The sequence below is a fragment of the Aquarana catesbeiana genome, linkage group LG11 (assembly GCF_042186555.1).
Source record: "Aquarana catesbeiana isolate 2022-GZ linkage group LG11, ASM4218655v1, whole genome shotgun sequence".
Classification (NCBI taxonomy): Eukaryota; Metazoa; Chordata; class Amphibia; order Anura; family Ranidae; genus Aquarana; species Aquarana catesbeiana.
In genome coordinates this window covers 116583985-116605782 of record NC_133334.1, presented here as the reverse complement: position 1 = coordinate 116605782, position 21798 = coordinate 116583985, and the positions used below count along the sequence as shown (strand labels likewise).

General features: G+C 40.6%; 1 protein-coding gene across 1 annotated transcript; it reads right to left on the bottom strand.

Annotated features, from left to right (window-relative positions):
• Positions 1–1674: 1674 nt before the first annotated feature.
• On the bottom strand, positions 1675–20560 carry LOC141112994 (solute carrier family 22 member 20-like). Its single transcript, XM_073606070.1, has 10 exons — positions 20087–20560; positions 18410–18513; positions 15281–15435; positions 13551–13719; positions 13321–13444; positions 12821–12936; positions 10339–10553; positions 8113–8221; positions 7822–8025; positions 1675–2885 (listed from the first exon to the last, which is right to left on the bottom strand). Exons 1-10 carry the CDS (start codon positions 20459–20461, stop codon positions 2804–2806), a joined length of 1653 nt encoding a protein of 550 aa, XP_073462171.1. The 5' UTR covers positions 20462–20560; the 3' UTR covers positions 1675–2803.
• Positions 20561–21798: the final 1238 nt, after the last annotated feature.

Here is a 21798-nt window from a genome sequence, read left to right as displayed (position 1 = left end):
GGATGCAATTTGAACTCCCGAACATTTGAGGATAATAGGACAGAACATATTTTGAGAACACTCTGTTGCACAGAGAATATTACAACAAGGAATTCTGGAGGTTGAGCCTTAACCACCACTGAATCTGGCATATAGGAGTACAGAATATGGCCTGTGTACCTCCCAGGGTACTGAAGACTGTCGAGTAACTTATAAACACAGGCACAAAATATAGTGAAAATGTATCATTTATAGTGAAAATTTATTTAAAAAAAGATTCCCCATATCAGTGAACCGGAGTTCTCTTAGAGCACTCATATACTTTATAATGAGTTTTGTTCACAAGTTTGATGACCTTTTTAGAAATCACTGTGTAGATATAGACAGTTCAAACTACAATCTTTAGTATTTGTTAAATAAATGATAAAGATAGGCAACATGTTCTAAAACACAAGGCAATTGTGTATATATCACTGTCATCATTCAACAAAATATAATATATATTAGCTTGACATTAACAAATATATATTATTACAATATTTTGTTACCGGTACACATAAGAATCATATTGTAGCAAAACATGAAGATTAAAATAAAAAATAAAAATCAGTTTATTTATTTTTTTACTCATGTCAAACATGATATTTCACAGATATTCATATGTTATGAATGTTTATAGATTTTTAGACTAATTCACAATTACTGATATTATTTTAAGATCGGCTGTATACAGCAAAATCTTTAAAGCCACTTATAACAACTTGCAAAAAAAGTCTGTCTTGAAGTAGTCCTTAAGCTTGGGGCTTCACTACTTTTCTAATGAAAGTGGAATGTCCCTTTAATGAATCAATCAAATCACACAATTTGACTGCTGTAGATGATGTTGTAAGACTTTTGTAGTTATCTTTCAATGTAAAGACTAGCTAATCACCATTTTATCTTGGGTATGGTAAGTTAAATGTCTGAAAGAAAGAGATGTTTATATTTTGTTTCCTTACTCTAGTTTAACATGTTATATCAGAAAGAAGGCTGTCAAATTGTACATTGTTTAAAATAGTTTTAAAATATGTATATTGTATCCTGAGTGATGTTGTAAACATAAAGAGGCTATAAAAATAAAGGGATTATTTTTGCATTCAGGCTGTCAGATATATTTTTGTAGCAGTGTTATTAGCTTGACAATAGATTTCCAGTCAGTAAGACAAGGACTGGCAAGTACTGTTGCTGTTTGTGTTTGGGAAATGTAAATTCATCACAGATTCAGTTTTTAAAAAGCTAGAGTGCACTAAATTTGTGGCACAAAATGTAATAAAAATTGCACTGCATCCATACGTGTGTGTACATAGCAGACATTCTGCACATATAATTCTGCATGAAGCTCTCTAAAGTCTATCTATTTACATTTAAATTATAAACCAGTACAGGGCTGGTTTTCAATTCAACAATGTATTGTCATCAAAATGACACAGAGCCCCCCTTCTTAATGTTTCAGTCAGATCCTCATCTTGGCATAGTTAGTCCAGGCTAGTAGAGGGAAAGCAGTGAGCATGTGCCCCCAGCCTGTTAGTACCAGGCCACAAACTTTCTAACATTGGGGAGGGGTATTACCTTGCAGGATGGAATAGCAAGCCTCTCCCACCTTGCAGAGCATCCCTGTCCCAATTCTGAGGGACAATGGCCTCTTCCTATGTGTGCCCAAAGAATGAGGTGAGGGTAATAGTAAAACGGGGGGGGGGATTCATATGAAAGACTCTTTATCATTAGGGGGTGATCAGATATTTGCCCTCTCTCAAGAGAATGAATACAGGGGGACTAATCCTTTCCTGTTCGCAAAAAAAGAGTTAAAAATAAAAAAAAACACACACCAAATTAAAACTCCTTTAATCAGTCAAAACACAAACACAAATATGCCCCAGAAGTAATTCCATGCTGCATCCAGCAAAATAAATCAACATCAATCATGGCATCCAACGAGTTAATTCACGTCAGTCACAATAACTTGTCTCCCACTGATCTCTACATGCCGCACACCCGCCACTAAATGACAGATTTCTGGCTGTGGTAATTTATCTTTACCATGTGGAATCCCATATAACATCATTGACCGAATTTGGTCAATGACTTTACTCGGTATTGGCAGTGGTATTACCAGCAGTGTTGACTGTGGTAATACCACAGGCCAATGGAAATTGGATTTGGGATTAGTGTTTTTGACAATTTTCAGCCTGTTCAGGCAACCTGCCCATGAATGAAACATGGACATGTTTGAGCAACACTATTGGCCAGGATATAAAGGGCTCATATATTAACTTCACAGTATTCCACAAGAAAAAATACATCTAATATTACTTCCCTTTTCTCTATTCTCTAACAAGATGAATGTAAATACACAATGTCTTAGGTCATACCCTGAAATATAATTTTATTCCCCCACTGCAAACATTCTTAATAGTAAACATGGATCAAATGCTGAAATGTGACTAGATCCGACCAGTTCTGGGATATTTTACCAAACTCTAGAAAAAGTTACAGACATTCATACTATGGAAATGTTACGTTTCCTCTTCCCTTACATACTCTATTGGGAAAACAAAATAAAAAACACTGTAAATACCTACTCTTTTAACATATATTCAACTCCCCCACTGTTTTCCATTAAATGATTGCAGCATCACAAAGCATCTTTAAAGAACCCTCAAGGGGTTCCTCTATCTGCTAAGAACATCACAGTGACCAAATCTCCATGACGCTGTTACAACCTGTTCACAGCTATAAATCTTCAAGAGATCCTCGGTCAGGACTCATCTAGATACTGTGTTGGTCATCATGGAATTTCTTTTAAATGAACCATATAAGTGAACTCCTCAGAAAGTGACTCTTCAGAATCTGATAATTTGCCTATATTCCTGTGGAGAAAAAATCGTATCTGATCAGAAATTGGTAGTTGCCTATTTTTAGATATGTTGTACAAAGGGCCCCATAGCAAAACCATTAAGGCTCGGTTCACACCTAAACCGGCCGCGGATCGCACAGCAACACTGTCCGACCCTGTTCTCCGTTTCAGGGATGAATCAGGGCAGAATCTTTGCCTGAATTCGGCCCTGAAACGGAGCCAAAGACGCACAGCGTTTCTGTACAGAGCGCTCCGAAGCCGCAACGGAGATATGTGAACTGGCTCCATTCTCCTGCTATGCGAATTAGATGCAGGGAAACCCGCATCTAATTTGCATAGGTGTGAACCCAGCCTAAAGGGTCCACAGTCTCGCTAATCTTTATATCAAGGCAATTTCTCTTATGGTACTATATACAATTTACTTTTATAGAAATCATATAGAGATTTACAAACTCTTTGTAAATTGATTTTATCCAAAATGTACTTGCCCAATGCTACCTATTTAAGTCATTGCACAACCAGATAGTTTAACAGCCCATTGATTGGACAATACCTCATTTCAAGAGTCATTGTACTTGGAGATCCTCTCTATGTTTAATTATACAAAAGTTGTATGTTTAATTATACACAGGTTATCCACACGGAAGCAACACAGCTGAAAACATGCCCAGTTTTAATATTAACAGCAATCATCATCAGCATCATCATCAAAACAATAGAAAAAATTAGTTGACTACTTTTTGATCGTGTAGTGACATTGCATAAGATATGTAGATATGTAGATCTTACATATTCACATTGCATTAGATTAAAGAGACAGATCTTAGAAATTTGCATTACAAAAGCTAAATGGACATAAGCCTATTAAAGTAATATTCAACCCAGAATCAAACATTTATTATATTACAGCTTACAACTTTCTAGATGTGATGGCTGCTCTCTTCACAAGCTCACAAGCAAAATGTATCTGTTCACATGGATGAGACAAACCACTTAACCACTTCAGCCCAAGAAGGCTTTACCCCCTTAATGACCAGGCCATTTTTTGCGATGTGGCACTGCATAGCTTTAACTGACAATTGCGTGGTCTTGCGATGTTGTACCCAAACAAAATTGATGTGCTTTTTTTCCCACAAATAGAGCTTTGTTTTGGTGGTATTTGATCACCTCTGGGCTTTTAATTTTTTGCACTATAAACAAATAAAGACTGACAATTTTGAAAAAAAATAACAATATTTTTACTTTCTGCTATAATACATATCCCAAAAAATATATCAAAAAACAAATTTATTCATCAGTTTAGGCCAATATGTATTCTGCTACATATTTTTGGTAAAAAAATCGCAATAAGCATATATTGATTGATTGACAGTTATAGTGTCTACAAAATAGAGGAAAGATTTAGGGACTTTTTTTTTTAATTGTTTTTACTAGTAATGGTGGGGATCAGAGATTTTTAGTGGGACTGCGACATTGTGGCAGACAAATCTGACCCTAATTGTCATTTTTTGGTGACCAGTGACACCAATACAGTGATCAGTGCTATAAAAGTGCACTGATCACTGTATAAATGGCACTGGTACGGAAGGGGTTAACACTAGGGGGCGATCAAGGGGTTAAGTGTGTCCGAGGGCGGTGTTTCTAACTGTGGGGGGATGGGCTTACTAGGCTGTTCCAGATCACTAGGAACAGCTCATTTCTCTCTCCTCCCCTGTCAGAGCGGGGATCACCGTTCTGCCTCTCTTTACCATGATCCCGAGTGGCTAGCGGACAGTACCACGTGCACACGATGTACAGGTACCCTGGTTTGTGCAGACAAGCCACCTTGCTGCAGTATATATGCGGAAGGCGGTCGGAAAGTGGTTAAAGAGGAAGTAAACCTTCTTGTATTCTTTGTACCTATAGGTAAGCCTAGAATTAGGCTTACCTATAGGTACTGTAAATATCTCTTAAACGTGGGCAGTTTAGGAGATATTCACTGTTTTCTGTGCCGATTATGTCATCGGCGCATGCGCTCTGAAGGAACGGCTGCTCGTGCTGTTTCTTCAGAAGCTTGTGCTGTGACCAGCGCCTCCCATGCGCATTTACAGGAGTGACGTCACGCGGCTCCGGCCAGTCACACAGCCAGGGTCCGCGGACCCGGAAGGAAGATGGAAGAAGATGGATGCAGCTTTGAGCAAGGACGATGAGGGCTTCGTTTGCAGGTAAGTGTCACATAATGTGCTAGTATATGCCATGCATACTAGCACATTATGCCTTCACTTTGCAGGTAAGAAAAAAGAAGAATAAAACCCCCTGGTTTACTTCCTCTTTAACACTGGCAGGAACTGTTTTCTGTAACTGGTGATAAAGTTTGAACTGGAGTTTGACTTCAATTTGTTAGTGTATCTAAATCTGCTAATACATTTAACATTAAACCATCCCCCTCCCGCAGACTGACAATGCTGCTGTCTGCTGTGCCTCCTGTGCTCATTCCTCTAGAGTTGTGTATCAGTTATACAGGAAGTATGTTACTGGCCAGATCACCAGGTGAAAACAGAGGGAAAAAACAAAGAAAACTGATGCAGCCACCACATGATTGTGAGCTGCAATATATATTTTTTGGGGTTTTGGGTTTAATACTGCTGACTTCCAATAGCAATAAGCCTTCATTCACACCTGGGCATTTTGTAGTGTGTTTATTTACACTAGATTACACTCAACATGCAGAATCCCATAATTTGTAATTGTGCATGTTCACATTTTAACACTCAGTCCCTTGCATGGTCTACATACTACTCTCAAAGAAGTACGTGAGCTATTTTTTAGCTTAATTAGGCATTGTTGGCGCCATAAACTTCAATAGGAGTGTCTATAAACACGTAATACATCCAGGTTCACACTTTTTTGCACCTCATAAACTCCTCTTTTCCAGCACTGCTCTGCAGTCCTTGCCCAGCCCCAGAAGATCACATGTGGCCCGCAAAGCCCTCTGATGTGACCTCCTGCTCTGGAATGGTGGGTTGGCAAGCCCAGATCGTGGGTTGCTAAACCGCCATCCCAGACCATCAGTGTTGTGAATGAATCTGTCAGTAGAGGATGTAAGCGGCTGCAGAGCAGATCCACATAAACCGTTGCTTCCTGTATAGCGCCAACTCCTGTCACAGGTGGAGTAATACCAAATGCACTCTGCCTGGTAAAGCAACAGCCGGCGATACTTCAATGGACAACTGTTATTAAAGATACATTTATTACTAACGTCACAGTGTATATATGGGCATATATGTTCTGCAGTGGTTACTGGGCTGCTTTCAAACTGATCCACAGGTGCAGCGCAGAACACATGCGGGTTACCTGCACTGAGCCATAGACTTCTGTTATTACCTGCAGGTTTGGTGTGCTTTCAGAAAGTGCACCACACCTGCAGGATATAATAGAAGTCTATGGCAAGGTGCAGCTAACCCACAGGAAAGCCACAGGTGCACTGCGCTGCACCCTCAGTGTGCGTAAATCAGGGCACATCAGTGTGAAAGCAGCCTTATGCCGCGTACACATGAGCGGACTTTACGGCAGACTTTGCCCGGCGGACTTTTCAACGTACTTTACGACGGACTTTCTGAATGAACGGACTTGCCTACACACAATCCACCAAAGTCCGTCGAATTTCTACGTGATGACGTACGACCGGACTAAAACAAGGAAGTTCATAGCCAGTAGCCAATAGCTGCCCAACGTGGCTTTTTGTCCGTCAAACTAGCATACAGACGAGCGGACTTTTCGACCGGACTCGAGTTCGACGGATAGATTTAAAACATGTTTCAAATCTAAGTCCGTCCAACTTTTGAGCAAACAAAGTCCGCTGGAGCCCACACACGATCGAATTGTCAGACGAAAAGTCAGCTCGTGTGTACGCGGCATTAGGCCCCTTTGACACGATCGGTCCGACCCAATCAGACCCTCCGTTCACCTCTATGGAGCCACAGATGTAATCTGACTTGTGGCTATTTACACCCACCTACTTCCAATTCGATCCGCTGAAAAAAAAAACAAAAGGGGAGATCCATCCCCTTCCATCTGGGTAGATCGGATCGGAGGGCCCATAGAGTAGAGCGGGCTGTGTCAGCTCTGGACATGGACCTGTCATCTGCCCGCTCCACTTAATGTGGCCGGCGACCAGTTACCATGTCGCTTAAGTGGCCCTCGCTCTTCAAAAGTTTGGGCACCCCTATATTTGGTATTTCTATGCTACTTATTTATGATTTATGATTCATTTATATATGGTGAATATATACCCTCTCCCACAGCCCCCCCTCTAACCATATACTATCTTGGGTAAATAAATCAAGCTTTAAGTGTGTCAAGACTCATGAATTAAAAATATGGGAACTGCCCTTGCTGACCTTCTTAAAATTCTATCTGCCAGTTTACCAACCTAGAACAAAGTCAGGAAGGTCAAAGTTAAGTCAGAGGTTCTTATCTGCATATTGGTTTCAGGTCAGTAACTCACAGTATTGAAGTCAGAGGGTCAGCATGACAACCAGCATGTAGTATTTTCAGACACCATGTCAACTATGGCAGCCTCTATGTTCCTCTTGTAGTAGCTATTAATAATTAATCTGTCCTCTGTACTGATTGCTTATTTATGCAATTTATTGCAATATTTCCAGTTCAGATTAACGAACTGGTACCCAGCTGACCTTAATATTTCACATCATCCATCATAAATGATTGGAGATCTGTCATTTTATGACACTTTGCTCTAACTAATAACATTGCAGTCCAAACAACTCTAAGCTCCATGACTGGTGGTGGGGTTAGAAAACATACAGATTTAATATACTGTACCACTCCATTCTTTATAGAGCTTTTACAGTTGCGTGAAGGTAAGAATGTGTTGCTTGACAAAGGACTTCTTCCCAAAGCTAAGGGGGACGTGAGATAATTAGCAAAGGGAGAATAGTAGAACTCACCTATTTTCCACTTCATTAATAGTGTCAGGTAAGTGGGAATCTTTGGTTTCCATTAGGAAGCAGGAGAAAAAGCCTGCAATAATAGGAGAGATTCCGAACATCATAGGAAGTATTGTAAAAGAGAAATCTCCTGTTAGATGCAGAATAGAGGCAACAGCAGAGCCCAGACGAGCATTCATAGCACTAAAACCCATTCCAGTTTGCCTGTGGGTCACAAAACACAATGCATGTAAATCCTTCTAGCATTTATCCTTTGCATATGTTCATTTTCAGCTACACAAGGTTACTTACCTTATTTCTGTAGGATACAGCTCTCCAGTGTACAAGTACATGCAGGTTATAGCACATGCCAGGAAAGCTTTTCCTGTCACTGCCAGGGCTGTACACAGCAGATTCTTTTCTACAAGTAAAAATAATAATAATTATGAACAGGCTGCTCTTCAGGGGCGGGGTTGACACAATTTACAGATACTTCTTGCTATTGTATTAATGTACAGTAAGCAATAATAAATCTGCTTCCACACTACCACTTGTATTAGGAACATAAAAACTGATTGTTGCTACTTGCTTGTAATTTAAAGACTAGCTATTGAAGGAACCCTAGAGAATATTTTAATTTAGCAGGGATGTCATCACATTTAACATATGCTTCACATCTTTCTGTAGAAAGTAATTAAAATGTAAAATCCTTTTTTTTTTATGTTAATCAGAAAGATGACTTGTGCTTGAAAGTGTTCAAGTATCAAAGAGGAAAAATGTTTCCCCTCCAAAAAAAGGGACAGATGATATTGCAGTATGCTTTTTTTTTTTTTTTTTTTTTTTAGAAAATAGCAAAAGCGTGCCAATTTGTTGAATAAGATTAAATAGGAATACCTAAAAAAAACTTTGTAGTGGTATAAATGTTCAACACAGAGTTCAGCAGTCTGAGGAGTATAATGTCTAGCACAATGTACATAATGTATCAGTTTGTACAACATTACTATGGCAGCAATCAATAGAGATGTGTCAGTGGCGAAGTGTATCAGTAAGGTATCAGTTGGGAAAACACGTTGCTGGAACAATGGTGGTCAATGGGGAAGTGTCTGGTGGCAGTCATGGTCAGTGGAGTATTGCACTGGTTCACAGTGGTCAGTAAAGTGATGTGTAAAAACAGTGGTGATCAGTGGAGGCATGTACGTTGGGACAGTGGTGGTCAGTGAATAAGTGTGCATCAGCACAGTGGTGGTCAGTGGAGGCGCGTACATTGGGACAGTGGTGGTCAGTGGATAAGTGTGCATCAGCACAGTGGTGGTCAGTGTAGGCGCGTACGTTGGGACAGTGGTGGTCAGTGGATAAGTGTGCATCAGCACAGTGGTGGACTGGTGGTCAGTGGAGTATTGCGTTGGTTCACAGTGGTTAGTAAAGTGTATGTTGACACAGTGGTGGTCAGTGGACTAGTGTATGTCAGTACAGTGGTGGTAGGTGGAGAAGTGAGCAGTATGTTTGTAGTCATTGGGGAATTGCACATTGGCACAGTGGTAGTCAGTGGAGAAGTGACTGCTTGTAGAGTAGTGGCCAGTGATTAAGTACACATCATTACAGTGGTGATCAGTGAAGGAGTATGAGCTGGTACATTGGTGGTTAGTTGAAAAGTGAACAGTGATTTTCAGTGAAAAAGTGAACACATTGATACAGTGGTGTTCAGTGAAGAAATGCACATTGGTACAGTTATTGGAGAAGTATGTGTTAGTGCAGTAGTGGGTCTTCTGTGAAGAAGTGCACATCAGTTTAGTGGCAGTCCTTGGATAAGGTGTTGTCACTATAGTAGTGGTCAGTGGAGAAGTAGGTGTCATTGCTGTGGTGGCCAGTGGAAAGGTGGATTTTGGTACAGTAGTGGTCACACTGGTCAGTGGAGAAGTGCATGGGGGTGTGGAGGTGGTCACTAGAGAAGTATGTTCTTTTGGAGCTGATTGCTGGGGATCTGTTTGTCCTAAGCATTTTTAAATATAGGTGTTCTGTGTATGTATTTACATCTACATGGCAGAATTAGGGTTTGCTTATTGCTACAAAGGGTGCAAAAACTCTAGAGGTTCTCAAACAGAATTGCCTATTATATTTCATGTAGCAAAACCCCATTAACATAACATGCTTAAGTTGTTTGAGGTGTGGTGTACACAGGGCATTCTGTTCTACTCTGCCATAACATTATGTTTTTCTACCCTCCAGCCCAAAAATACATTCCAGTCTTTGGCCACTCTGTGCAGCCTTGTAACTACTAGATTTTCAGTTTTTGTCTACAGGTTAGCCATTGACAACAACAGCTAAAAGTGATAGTTTAGAATCCAGGAGCATAGTGTTTACTAGAAAATTATGATTATCACCTTATTTTATGCTGTTTAATATAAACAATTATACAACACTGCTGCTTAATAACTTTGAAAGTCAGTGCATTCACTATATTTAACTTTTTTTTATTTAAAAGACAAAATCCCAATATTATTTACTTTTGAAAAATGTTACTTAATTTAGGTGGGTCACCTTGAGGCATGAAGCTGTAAGATACAACCAATACTCCAGCCATGAACAGGGAAGAAAACTGCATGACTCGTCTGCCCACCAAGGTCATCACCAACATCACTATGAGCTTCGCAATCATTTCTACACCCCCAAACAGTGCTTGTGCTAGGAATACACCAAGCCCAAAGTCCTTCAGATCCATGCTCAGCCCATAGTAGGCAAAGTTACTTGAAAACCTACAGGAGAAAAACAATTTTATTATTAGTCTCTCTTTCCCTATTTTGAATGTGGTACAAGCAACCCCAAATTATTCCTTTTTTTGTATTACATACAGGAAACCAGATATACACTCAGGGACAATCCCTCCTACTTTGCATAATGACACATGGCGGGGCAAACTTTACCTCCTCCTAAGTAACATGACACACAGGTGTATTCAACTTTCCAACAGGAGACCGCCTTTAGGAGTGGCTGCTGGAGAAATCCCCCTCCCCTCTAGCATCTAATAGCTGACAGGGGTTTCATTAACAAGTAAGCCAATTCACATAAGCATATACATCCCATAATACTTTGCTCCCAAGGCAGACAGAAACAATAGAACAATGGGATACAACCACACCTCAAACGATCTAGTAAAAAGTATACAACAGTCTATGAGACCAAGCTAGCACAATATCCCAGCAGTTGGAAAGGTGGAATTAATTTATCTTCATATATTTCTTGAGGGATATTGTTCAGAAATATTATTGTTCCAAGTGAAAGAGCCCCTTCATTCTTTCAACACAAACCACACATATAAGACCCTGGATAACAGGGCTAACATGAAATGCTGAGTCTGGTGTGATTGCATGGTGAGTCTGGTTAGTGCAGGGTTCTCGGTCACCATGTGCCCCTAATAGATGCAGGGTAACTTACACATACGAGGGGCTGGAGGATCTAGCCAAGGAGTTTACAGAGCTCTCTACGGTAAGCTGGGTTCCACAAACCCCCTGCCCAAAGTGACTCCCATCACAGGGCTCCTTTCCTGGGACCACACACTTGGTATGGAGACCCCAAGAACAGGAGAGTGGGGGAGTTAAGTGAAAGTATGCATAAGGTCCACACTAGGTGCTTTGCGGGACCTCATTCTGTCATTGGGAGTGAGGGGCAAAGGTAAGCTGGACTGGTAGAGAGGGCATGGGCTCAGTAGTGTCCCTCCTAAATGAAACATACAACAAGAGGAAGGTGTGTAGTGACATGGGACAGCATTTTTACAATGAATGGCTCATCTCTAAACCAGGGTTCTGCAATAATGTTTTATTTTCACACGAATGCAGCCCTGCCTGTTCATGGGCTTTGATAAATGCATGCACTGCAAAAGGAACCCCCGCGTGTAGGGCTCCTCATATATCATGTCATATCGCAATATATGACATCAGTCATATCGCAATTGGCGTGAAGTGTGACACCGCCATCCCAGGAGGCAGTTTCCAAGATCTCCCAGATGCACATACATGCCGTGTTGTCTCTGCCGTTATGTCACCCTGGCCTAGGCTAGGGTTTAGCAAGAAAAAAAAAGTTTTTACTTTTCAAATATTTTTTTTTTGGTAATGTGTAAGAGGGAGGGAGGGAGGCAAGAGAGAAGCGAGAGGACCTTGCAAAAATGGGTAAAGTTCTGCTTTAAACACAAGCCCAGGATATAAATCCTTGGAGTTTTATATGTCATGTTATCCAGCAAATATTTGGAAATAATGCACACTAGATTAAACTGTATGTAAACCCCAACAATGAACATCTCTTATTTTCTCCCTTTTGGTCTGTTAAATATACCATTTTTTAAGTGCTTGGTTTTATCTGCTCAATAAGTGCAAAAAATTAGAGTGATCCTACAGGCTGAAGGAGTTTAACCTTCATGCATTCTATGCATAAAGGTAAAAAACCCTCAGTTTGCTGCCCCCTCCAGTTATATTTACATGAGCCCGATTTCAATCCATCGATGTGCATGAGAGCAGATGCTCTCCCGGCTCTCTGACTCCTCATCGGCTCAGGGATAGCAGTGTGAGCCATTGACTGCTGTCACTCACAGCAAGTGAAAAGGGAGCAGGGCTGGGCCCCACCCTGTGTATCTTATGGACACATGAAGCAGGGGACGGGGGTGATTGAATACTCAGCATGGGGGAAGAGTCAGGAGCTCCGGTGGAAGACCCAAGAAGAGGAGAGGGCTGCTCTGTGGAAAGTCATCACACAGAGTAGGTAAGTAAAACATGTTTGTTAATTTTTAAAAATAAAATGTTTACTTTTAGTATCACTTTAATTTTGATCATGTCAGACATATAAAGCTGTCCTGTTTCCTGTGCACACTGTCTAATTAGCCCCCCCTTGTTCTTATTTAATAACATAATGCAAATAGCAATGTTGTACAAGATCAATCAGATCAATGAAAATATTTCATGCTTGGTTTCTTAAGGTTACTGCACTTTTGATTTTACCCAATGTAAAAAGCTTGCATACATGTAAGACTTACCAAACTATAATGAGACTAAGGGACATGCGCCTCATAGTCGGAGTGCGGACAAGGTCAAACACTGAGTGTGATGCCCTTATTATCAGGATGTCTTTCTGCATCTCAGAGCACAGTATCTATCAGAAGAACAAGTGGATTGATTATGAAGATTGGCTGAAAACAATGTCTAGAATGTCTAAGCATACAAATGGATCAACATTTACCCTTTGATGGTAGATTATCATGCCAAGGTAAGCGGACTGACTTCTAGACTATAAAGATATCCTATTTTCACAATGACAGAAGCTGACAAGCTGCAATACATTTTATACTCTACTGTTATCATTATTGTGGTGATTATTATTATTACAGCTACTTATTGTAGAGAAACAGATAGCTTAGAGCCTGCTCATAAATGGAACTTGATGTTAGACAATCCATTCATGTCCTTGGTCAGGATTCAGTTCCGTAAGTGTCTAGTAACCAGATTTTCCTGTTAACTAAGTACCTACTTTACTTACCTGTACAGTTAATTTTTCACCTTCCTTTTTTTTCCCATTAACAGTGGCAACTTTTCGAAGGTGATTCAAAGCTTTTTCTGGCTCATCCCGGAGAATTAGCCATCGTGCAGATTCTGGTAACCACCTAAATGGAAAACAGGGAGATTGTGGAGGGTAGTATAATACTTTCGTTTACTGTGAAGATTATCTGCCAGTTTTCAATCCGGTAATCATAACAAGTGAGGTCTTACCAGGAATAGATGAAGAAGATACAAAATGGAGCTGAGACAGCAAACTGAAGCAATCTCCAGTCTCTGATCTTGTACGCAATAGCAGACAGAACCAATTGTCCAAAAGAGTATGAGAAACCAAAGAAGTTTCCAGCCAGTGTGCGGCCATCTTTGGGCATCCATTCTAGAACTTGGGGAACAATGAGATGAGTTAGTCTACTCACAGTCCTAGAACATTGGAGGACATATTTCACATCCCACAATTTAATTGAGCATTTTTTTTTCAGGGGATGTATAGAAAAATACCATTTAAAGGGTTGGTCCACTTAAAATGATATCAGTTTTTGGTAGTTTCTGAAGTTTCTGAAGCTATTGGTGAGATATGTATTCCTGGTTCTGTACACATGCTGTGGCCATTGTGAGGTGGTTGTCTCATATAAAGGATGCCAAAAGGGGTAATGAAGAATGCAAACGATGGACAAAAACTCCTATGTGAACAGGAACAGAGCTGGAAATTATGGCAGAGAATTACTGGAACAAGCATTCAAAGCATGTTTGCATTTAGCTGGTATAACTACCTGTACCTGTCCTGATATCAGCCTCCTTTAATCCTCTGTAAAGCAGCAGTTGTAATGTGTTTAATAATGTGTTTGGAGTTTACCTTTAATATATATTAAAGCTCTTAGATATTTTTCCCGTGTTCCTAAAATTACTTTTTATTCAAGCAGATTGAGCAACTGGTGAATTCATGTGTAGCGTCCTCCTCTAGTTAGTCTGCTAGCTTAAATTTAGTTTTTGGCTCTATTGTAGTGAGTGGAGCAGTAATTGATTGTTTTGGTCTGTTAAGGGTTTCCTGAACTTAGAGTTTGATTCCTTCCACCTTCCTCTGAAAGAAGTTTCCAGAGTATAGGGCAGGGAGATCCAAATGATCAGTGTGAATATTCATCATGCCCTAGTCAATTCCTGGAAGGAGGCAACCAGAAGGTGGCTGGTGAGGTGAAAATGTTTAGAAAGCTTTGCTAGAGTTTTTTTTCCTTGTCAAGGAGGGTTCCAGTCCCCCTGGGGCTGCTGTCCCTAGCAGAAGAAACATGGGACAAGAGACTGCAGTCTGAACCTGAGAGCCTGGAAAAAGATTGCCAAAGGAATTTACTTGCTGGGGGGCACTGTCTTTAAGTCCTGGAGAAGGATCTTGTTATTTAACTCACTGAGGATCTACCTGTGGATGCTGGGTGGTACACAGGTCTTGAGACACTGTGAGTAAAGACCTTGCTGTGGACTACTAGTTTTTCAAGTACCAGAAGGGAACTGAGTGCCAGAGGTTGCTATATGGACTGCTGCTGTAGGGTTGCAGATATACTGGCCATTCCCTACTACCTTCAGAAAAGCCGCTATTGGAAGTATTAGAGAGAAGATTTTTCCTCCTATTGTTGCTACTGATCAGTTTGGAGTATCCTGTGACCCTAAACCCCTCCCCCGTTGCAGTGCTTCAGCAATAAATACTGAAAAGTCATCCCCTAGACTTAGCCTGAATTGTCAGTGTGTGTGTGACTGAGCTGGCATGACTGGCAGCCTCTGTACTATTATGAGAGACCTGGGTACATATTTAGCATGGGGTAAGCGATACACGTGTATGCTGAAAGACATCCAAGCCTATTGGTCATTTTTGCTTAACACATCTTTATAAACCATATTAAACTACCATATGTGTAATGGTTCTGAACAAAAGCTGTGTGATAAGTGCATACACTTACTTAAAGAGATGCTATTGACAGAAATAGCAGAGGAAGCCACACCACATAGGAAACGGAATGCACAGTAGGCATCGAAGGTTGGCAGAAATGCAGCACAAGTGCCAGCTACACCCATTTGCAAGTATGACCAGGTCAGGATCTCCATTCGGCCTAACCTAGGAATAGAGAAATACATTATCATGGCAAAACCTTGATTAGTACAGAAAAATAGGATTATGTATAAAATAAATAGACAGCTCTGTCACCTAGAGTTATTAATATCTGATGACTGTCACTCTTTAATCAACGACTTTAATTAACGACTTAGCACCATCAGATATGGAAATTTCTCCCCTCAATTACAAATGTATGTTCTCCCTTTTCCAGTTCAGGACATTCATAGTGAACAGATTATTTCCTTTCTGACCTGTGTGAACTGTTTCAGTATACAGAGAGGGCATTAATATGTCTTGTCTATACAGCATCTGCTTATTACAAGAATTGATTAAAAGTTTAATTCATAAGGGTATAGTATCACCTTTAGCTAAACTACAGGGTTGATTTTAATATTTTGCTACTGAGCAATTTAAGCACTCGATGTTAATCATCTCATTTGTAATACACTATCAAGCTACATGCATAATCCAGTCAGTGACTGATCTTTCTAATATAAAACCTTTCTACAATTATGCATGTTTGTATTAAGCAAACATGCAGGCTTATTCCTATTAAGAGTGGAGAGGGAGCACTGTAGAAACAACCCCCTCGTTCAGGGATACAATAACAATAATCTCTGGCTGAGAAAGATCCACCTTGCTCAATTTCCTTTTGCCCAAAAGATAGCCCTGCAGGGGATGTTAATAAAGGCTTACAAACAACATTATGAATGTTCCCCAATCCAACCCTAAATGGCTAGAGCTGAAATTTTTTTGAATGTGTGGTGGTACCTTTAGGGCCCACATATGTATGGTGCCTTGTGGTGTGTTACCACACACTAATGTGCATTGCATTAAAGAAGCTCATTCATTTTGAATGGGCTGCCAATGTACAACACAGCTAAACCTGGACATGGGCGTTGCTATTACCAGGCATCCTGGGCATGTGCCCAACATCCAGCCTCAATCCTGGGTCTCAAGCCTGAGATTGGCCAACATTTTTTTTGTTTTCTTCATGGCACTGCAATTCCTGTGGCATTTGCACTACAGTGCCACTTCTGCCAGCCAGACAGCTGCAGTTCTATGGACACATGGCACACAGCTGAGGGGTGGACTTTAACTCACTGTAAACAGCACCTGAGGTCTCCATTGCAACAGGTGATTGAGTTTGGGGAAGGGGGGGGTCTGTATTGATGTGGAAGGAGGCAGTCTGTACAGGGAGATAATTCTGTACTGGAAAGGTGCTGGGTGGAGGTCTGTTCTGAGGGGGTGGTCTGTACGAGGGAAGTCTGTACTGAGGGGGTGTTCTAGGAGTAGGGGTCCTTGCTGGAGGGGAAGTTTAAAGCTCTGGGGGGGTAATCTGTCCTGAGGGGAACTGGAGCTGTTGGAGGATATCTGTACTGTGGGGGTTATGGGCCTGGGGGGATTTTACTGGGAGGAGGAAGTCATTTTTGTTGTACTCTGTATACTGGCCTTTGCGTTGCACTCTCCTGACCCATGCACTCTGTGTATTATGTACTCCTGACCCCTACACTCAATATGTATGCCTGACCCCTGAACTCTGTACGTTATGCACTTGTAAACCCCGTACTCTGTGCATCATGTACTCCTGGCCCCTGCACTCTGTGCAATTTGGTTGTACTCTGTACGTTGGCCTGTGTTTGACACTCTCCTGACCCCTGCACTCTGTATGTTACGCACTCCTGACCTCTGCACCCTGCAAGTTACACACTCTTGGCCTGTTAACTCAATGCTATAGGCACTCCTGAGACTTGCACTCTGCATTACATACTCCTGACCCCAGCTTCTGTGCATTACATACTTCTGATCCCTGCTCTCTGTGCATTATGCACTCCAAACTCCTGCATGCTGTGCATTTTATGTTCACCTGAACTTTGTATGCACTTCTGACCCCTGCACCCGGTGTCTTACATATAGGAACTATGTTGTGCATTTCATACTCCTGACCACTGCACTCTGCATGCTGGGTTTTATATGACTCCCGAACACTACATATAATTTATTCCTGAAAGTGGCTCTAAAGGCAGAAGGTTTATTTACCTTAATACATTCTCTGAATTATGCTAAAAAAACCTTCTGTATGCAGCCCAGCCCCCCAGCCCCCCTTATACTTAATACAGCGACTCTCGCACTGGCTCCTGTTGCTGCCAATCACAGCCAGTGAGGAGGGAGTGGGGTTGGGGCCGATCCCCACTCTGTGTATCAACGGAACAAGTCGCTTGCTATGGGGCACTCGTGGGGGGGGGGCTAGGAGTGCTGGCGGGGGACCCGAGAAGAGGATCAGGGTTGCTCTGTGCAAAACCATTGCAGAGAGCAGGTAAGTATAACATGTTTGTTATTTTTTTTTTAAAATCTACTTTTAAAATCACTTGAAGTTCTTTTTTAAGATCTTTTCAGGTTTTATTTAACCATGCCCCTTTAACCCATCCCACTGTGTAATGTGGTTACACTTACCCGTTATTCTCATCTGGTGCATTTGGGTGACTATCACAAGAAAACATTGCAACTCTGATTCCACTTTACTATGCGTTGCGGCAATGAGCGATTTACCATGAGTTACCGCAAAGGTGTGAAGCCAGCATTAGACTTTACATGAGTCATACTGTTTTTGTAAATAATTGCGTAGTACATAGCAGGACTAATTGTCTTTATCTGAATTTCTTTCCATAATCCAGTTTACAGTTAGTAAGTGGTCAGGACAGCTACATAAAGCTCATTAAAGTTAAATTTAAATTATGTCTAGAATAATACAGGGCACAATTTCATTCTAGCCATAATTTAATGTAACTTGAATCACTATCATCCATTGAACTTTTGGTTAAACTATTTTCTTTAAAATCAGAGTCTACAGAGCTCAAGTAATTGATTTAACACTATTGAGCTTGGTTATAGAACAATATGATTTGTGGCACTATAACCACACAGTCTACATGAGCATGCGGTGTCATACTTGTTATCATGCGACATTACTTACCTGTCAGCAAGGCTGCCAAAGACTAGAGCTCCCAGAAGCACGCCTGTCATGTAGATGGAACGTGCTATCTGTTTCAGCGAGCTATGGTTACAAACTAGATTCCACTGTAAGAAAAAAAAAAGTATTTTAGAGGATTTTCTCTTTATAGCAAAAAACTGTACATCCACCACATATTGTGAAATGTGAGAGATGGAAGTTGGCACTTGTTTCTCAAAAAGAAAACAGAAATGTGTGTACCAGCAAATTCAAAAAATAATACTATTTGGCACAAAAGCTTTGGCAGAAAGCAAGGTTATTTTACAAAGTTCATTATAATTTTATACAATCAGTAGTCTCAAGTATTTTATTAGGAACTAAACAGAAAAAAAAATGTATTGGTGCATTGAACTGCTGTTATTTTGAATGGCATCCCACTCACTGTAACAGTAGTGGCAAACAGTAGTGAGCAATGCGCCAACACTGCAGCACAACAATAACCCACATACTGCATTGTGGTGTGCTGCATTAAAAAAATTGTCTGGTCCAGTGTTTGGACAATTACCATGCTGTTCATCATAACTGAAGTTCATTTTTTATTATATTGGTTGATTCTATTATTTCCTGCGATAAGTGATGATTATGGTTTTTACCAACATACTCTATACTTATGCATATCATACCATATCTTATACTCTAATTTGTTTGTATGGTTTATTTTTCCTACACAGTAATCATAATTCATCTACTATCCCGTTTGCAGCAAGGCACCCTTTTTCTTTTAAAATCACTAATTTCTTTCAGATTAGACTACCGGTAATCCTCTACATTTATTCCAATTAGTCACACCTATACTGTACAGATTTAAATAAATTGGAGCATTTACCCCTTTACTCTTCCTCCTTACATTGAATCAGAGTCAGATAACAATGTGTTAGATTGATGGCTATTTGCTGTATTTCTCTGGGCTACAATGAAAAACATGTACCAGCATCCCTTGACTGTTATTGCTAATACCTACCATACCACAAAAAATACATAATTGTCCTCATACATAATTCGTACACAATATCACATAATTTAATTTAGGATAATGGAAAGCAAAGGGGTAGCAAACCTAGCAACCCCATTAGGGCCCAAAGACCTGATTGAAGATATTATTTATTGCTGCAAATTAAGTGTCTTCATGATGTGTTTACTGGCTATAGGACATTATGTTCTTAGGATAGGATATTATGGTCTTAAATGTTGTTATACCATGTGAGAAATTTGTATTCAAACGTGTTATTAAAAATGAGTGGCATGGGCTTTTTCACATTTGATATTAGGGCATAGAGAGCTTAGTCATTCTCTGCCTCATACATTGAAATTCAGTTGCATCCTTAAATCTTTAACCCTTGTAAGAGCCAGGTGAATCCAATTCATTGGGCCTCATGGTAATTTCTACCTCTTCTACCCTACTGCCTTAAAAAGAAATAGACTCTATAGAATTGTGGTCATCATCATTATCCTCTTTTACTGCTTTGTACTGTATGGGTTGTACCACAAGCAAGCTAAACAAGTTAGTTCACACTTCCTTTGCTTTGTCAAATTCTGCCATAGGATTCCTCCTCTTAAAATACAGATTGACCTTTCTAAGAAGCAGATCTTAAATGCAAGCTGCTTATGAGCAATGTGCGGGCTACAAAACTGGTTTCATACCTCAGTAACAATTGTAGAGGAAAAGACACTTCTGTCATAGGTCCATCCATCCTTGCAAAATTCAGTGCCCTTTTCTTCCCACTGATGCGCTGTGGCGTTGAGCAGAAATCCTTTGACAATTTGGTACCGGGCACACCTCTGTGGCTTTTTGTTCTTGTCCAGTGGGATGTACAACTTGAAAAGCCGTGTCTCATCATGGCTGTTCAAGACTCTGGCAGAGGGAAGTTTGCAGTAGTGATCAGGTATAGCTCCAGTGAAGTTCTGTAGAAGGTTATGGCAAGATAACAAGGCTACAGGTACCAAAAGAAGAATAGTATGCAATATTTGAAAGCACCCAACTCCACCAATAGACACCAGGACATCATTAAAAGCCATGGGAATTATTTCATTCAAAGCTTTTTACAATATACAATGGTATGAAATATATAGGTCCTTTTCAACTAAGCTGTATACAGATGTGGATGAGGAGCTGTGTAATTTGAAATGATGCTTGTGAAATTACTTTTATCATATACGTTCTTCCTATCCGTCACCCCCCCCCCCCCCTGTGCATACACACACCTCCTCGCATCATGTTCTGCACTTTTTTTTTTTTGTACCTATCTATGAAATATCAGCTTGCAGCTTTGGCCACTCTCCATGTTACAATTCTGAGAATGTCACTCTTCCTTTCTTTAAAACACATTGTCCCAGAGCATGATGAAATGACAGCTCTTGGATCCAAGGAACAAAGAGTTAAGTCAAAATGTTACTGGCTGTTTTACAAAAGGAAGAATGTAGATGTCATTATAAAACTGCCAAAACTAAGAATCTAGTGGATGACTGGTTTTCTGGCATATGAATATTAACTCTACATCATCAAGTACAGAAAAGAACAAAGTGAAGGTTTTCCCCAAATGGTTTATGTAGAAGGTTTACAGGGCTCCAGAGACATCTTAAAATGTATCTAACACCAAAACGTTTTGCACTAGGACAGAACTAAATTGTAAATTCAACAGTTGACACTGGAGCAGGAATTTTCCAATAGGGATACCTGTTCTGGTGACAACTGTCTAAAAGGGAATTTCTGCTCCAAAAAATAATACTCCTCAGCTTCAGCAATGATGCACCACAGACCACCCGTGCCCTACATTGCAATTGCATCTGTCATACTAACCAGAATGTAAGAGAAGCTACCTGTAACACCCCTTGCTTGGTATTGTGGTCAAGCCCCCCAGCCATGATGGTCCACTCCACTCTGGTGTTGTCACCAGATCACCACACATTCCTTGCCTGCTACATCGTACACAAACAGATGGCCAGGGACCTTCCCTTGCATTTTGGCTGGATACTGCTTACTAAGTGTCCTACCCTGCCAATACAAATAGCTTACTGACTGCCCTGACTTACTACTACATACTGCTCACCACCCTACCAGTACAAATTGCCCTGCTACTACATACTGCTGACTGACTGCCCTGCCACTGCATACTGCTCATTGTCTGCCCTGTCATTACATGCTGACCTGTCCTGCCACTACATACTGATTACTGCCATGCCAGTACATACCATTCACTGCCCCGCCCTGCCACAACATACTGCTCACTGCCTTTTTGCATTGCCCTAGGCATTGACCTTTCTGAATGTACTGCTCTGCACTGACATTACATACTGTGTCCGCACATTACACACACTAGTACCAGAAGTCACACCAAGTGGGAGAGATGAGGGGG

Bases quoted from the DNA above. Each gene is read 5' to 3' on its own strand.
- LOC141112994 (XM_073606070.1), bottom strand. From the start codon at position 20,461: ATGGCTTTTAATGATGTCCTGGTGTCTATTGGTGGAGTTGGGTGCTTT. The intron at 13,445-13,550 runs GTAAGACCTCAC...TTTTCCATTTAG, and splicing joins ATCTTCTTCATCTATTCCTG to GTGGTTACCAGAATCTGCAC. The intron at 12,937-13,320 runs GTAAGTAAAGTA...TTCTTCTGATAG, and splicing joins GTGAAAAATTAACTGTACAG to ATACTGTGCTCTGAGATGCA.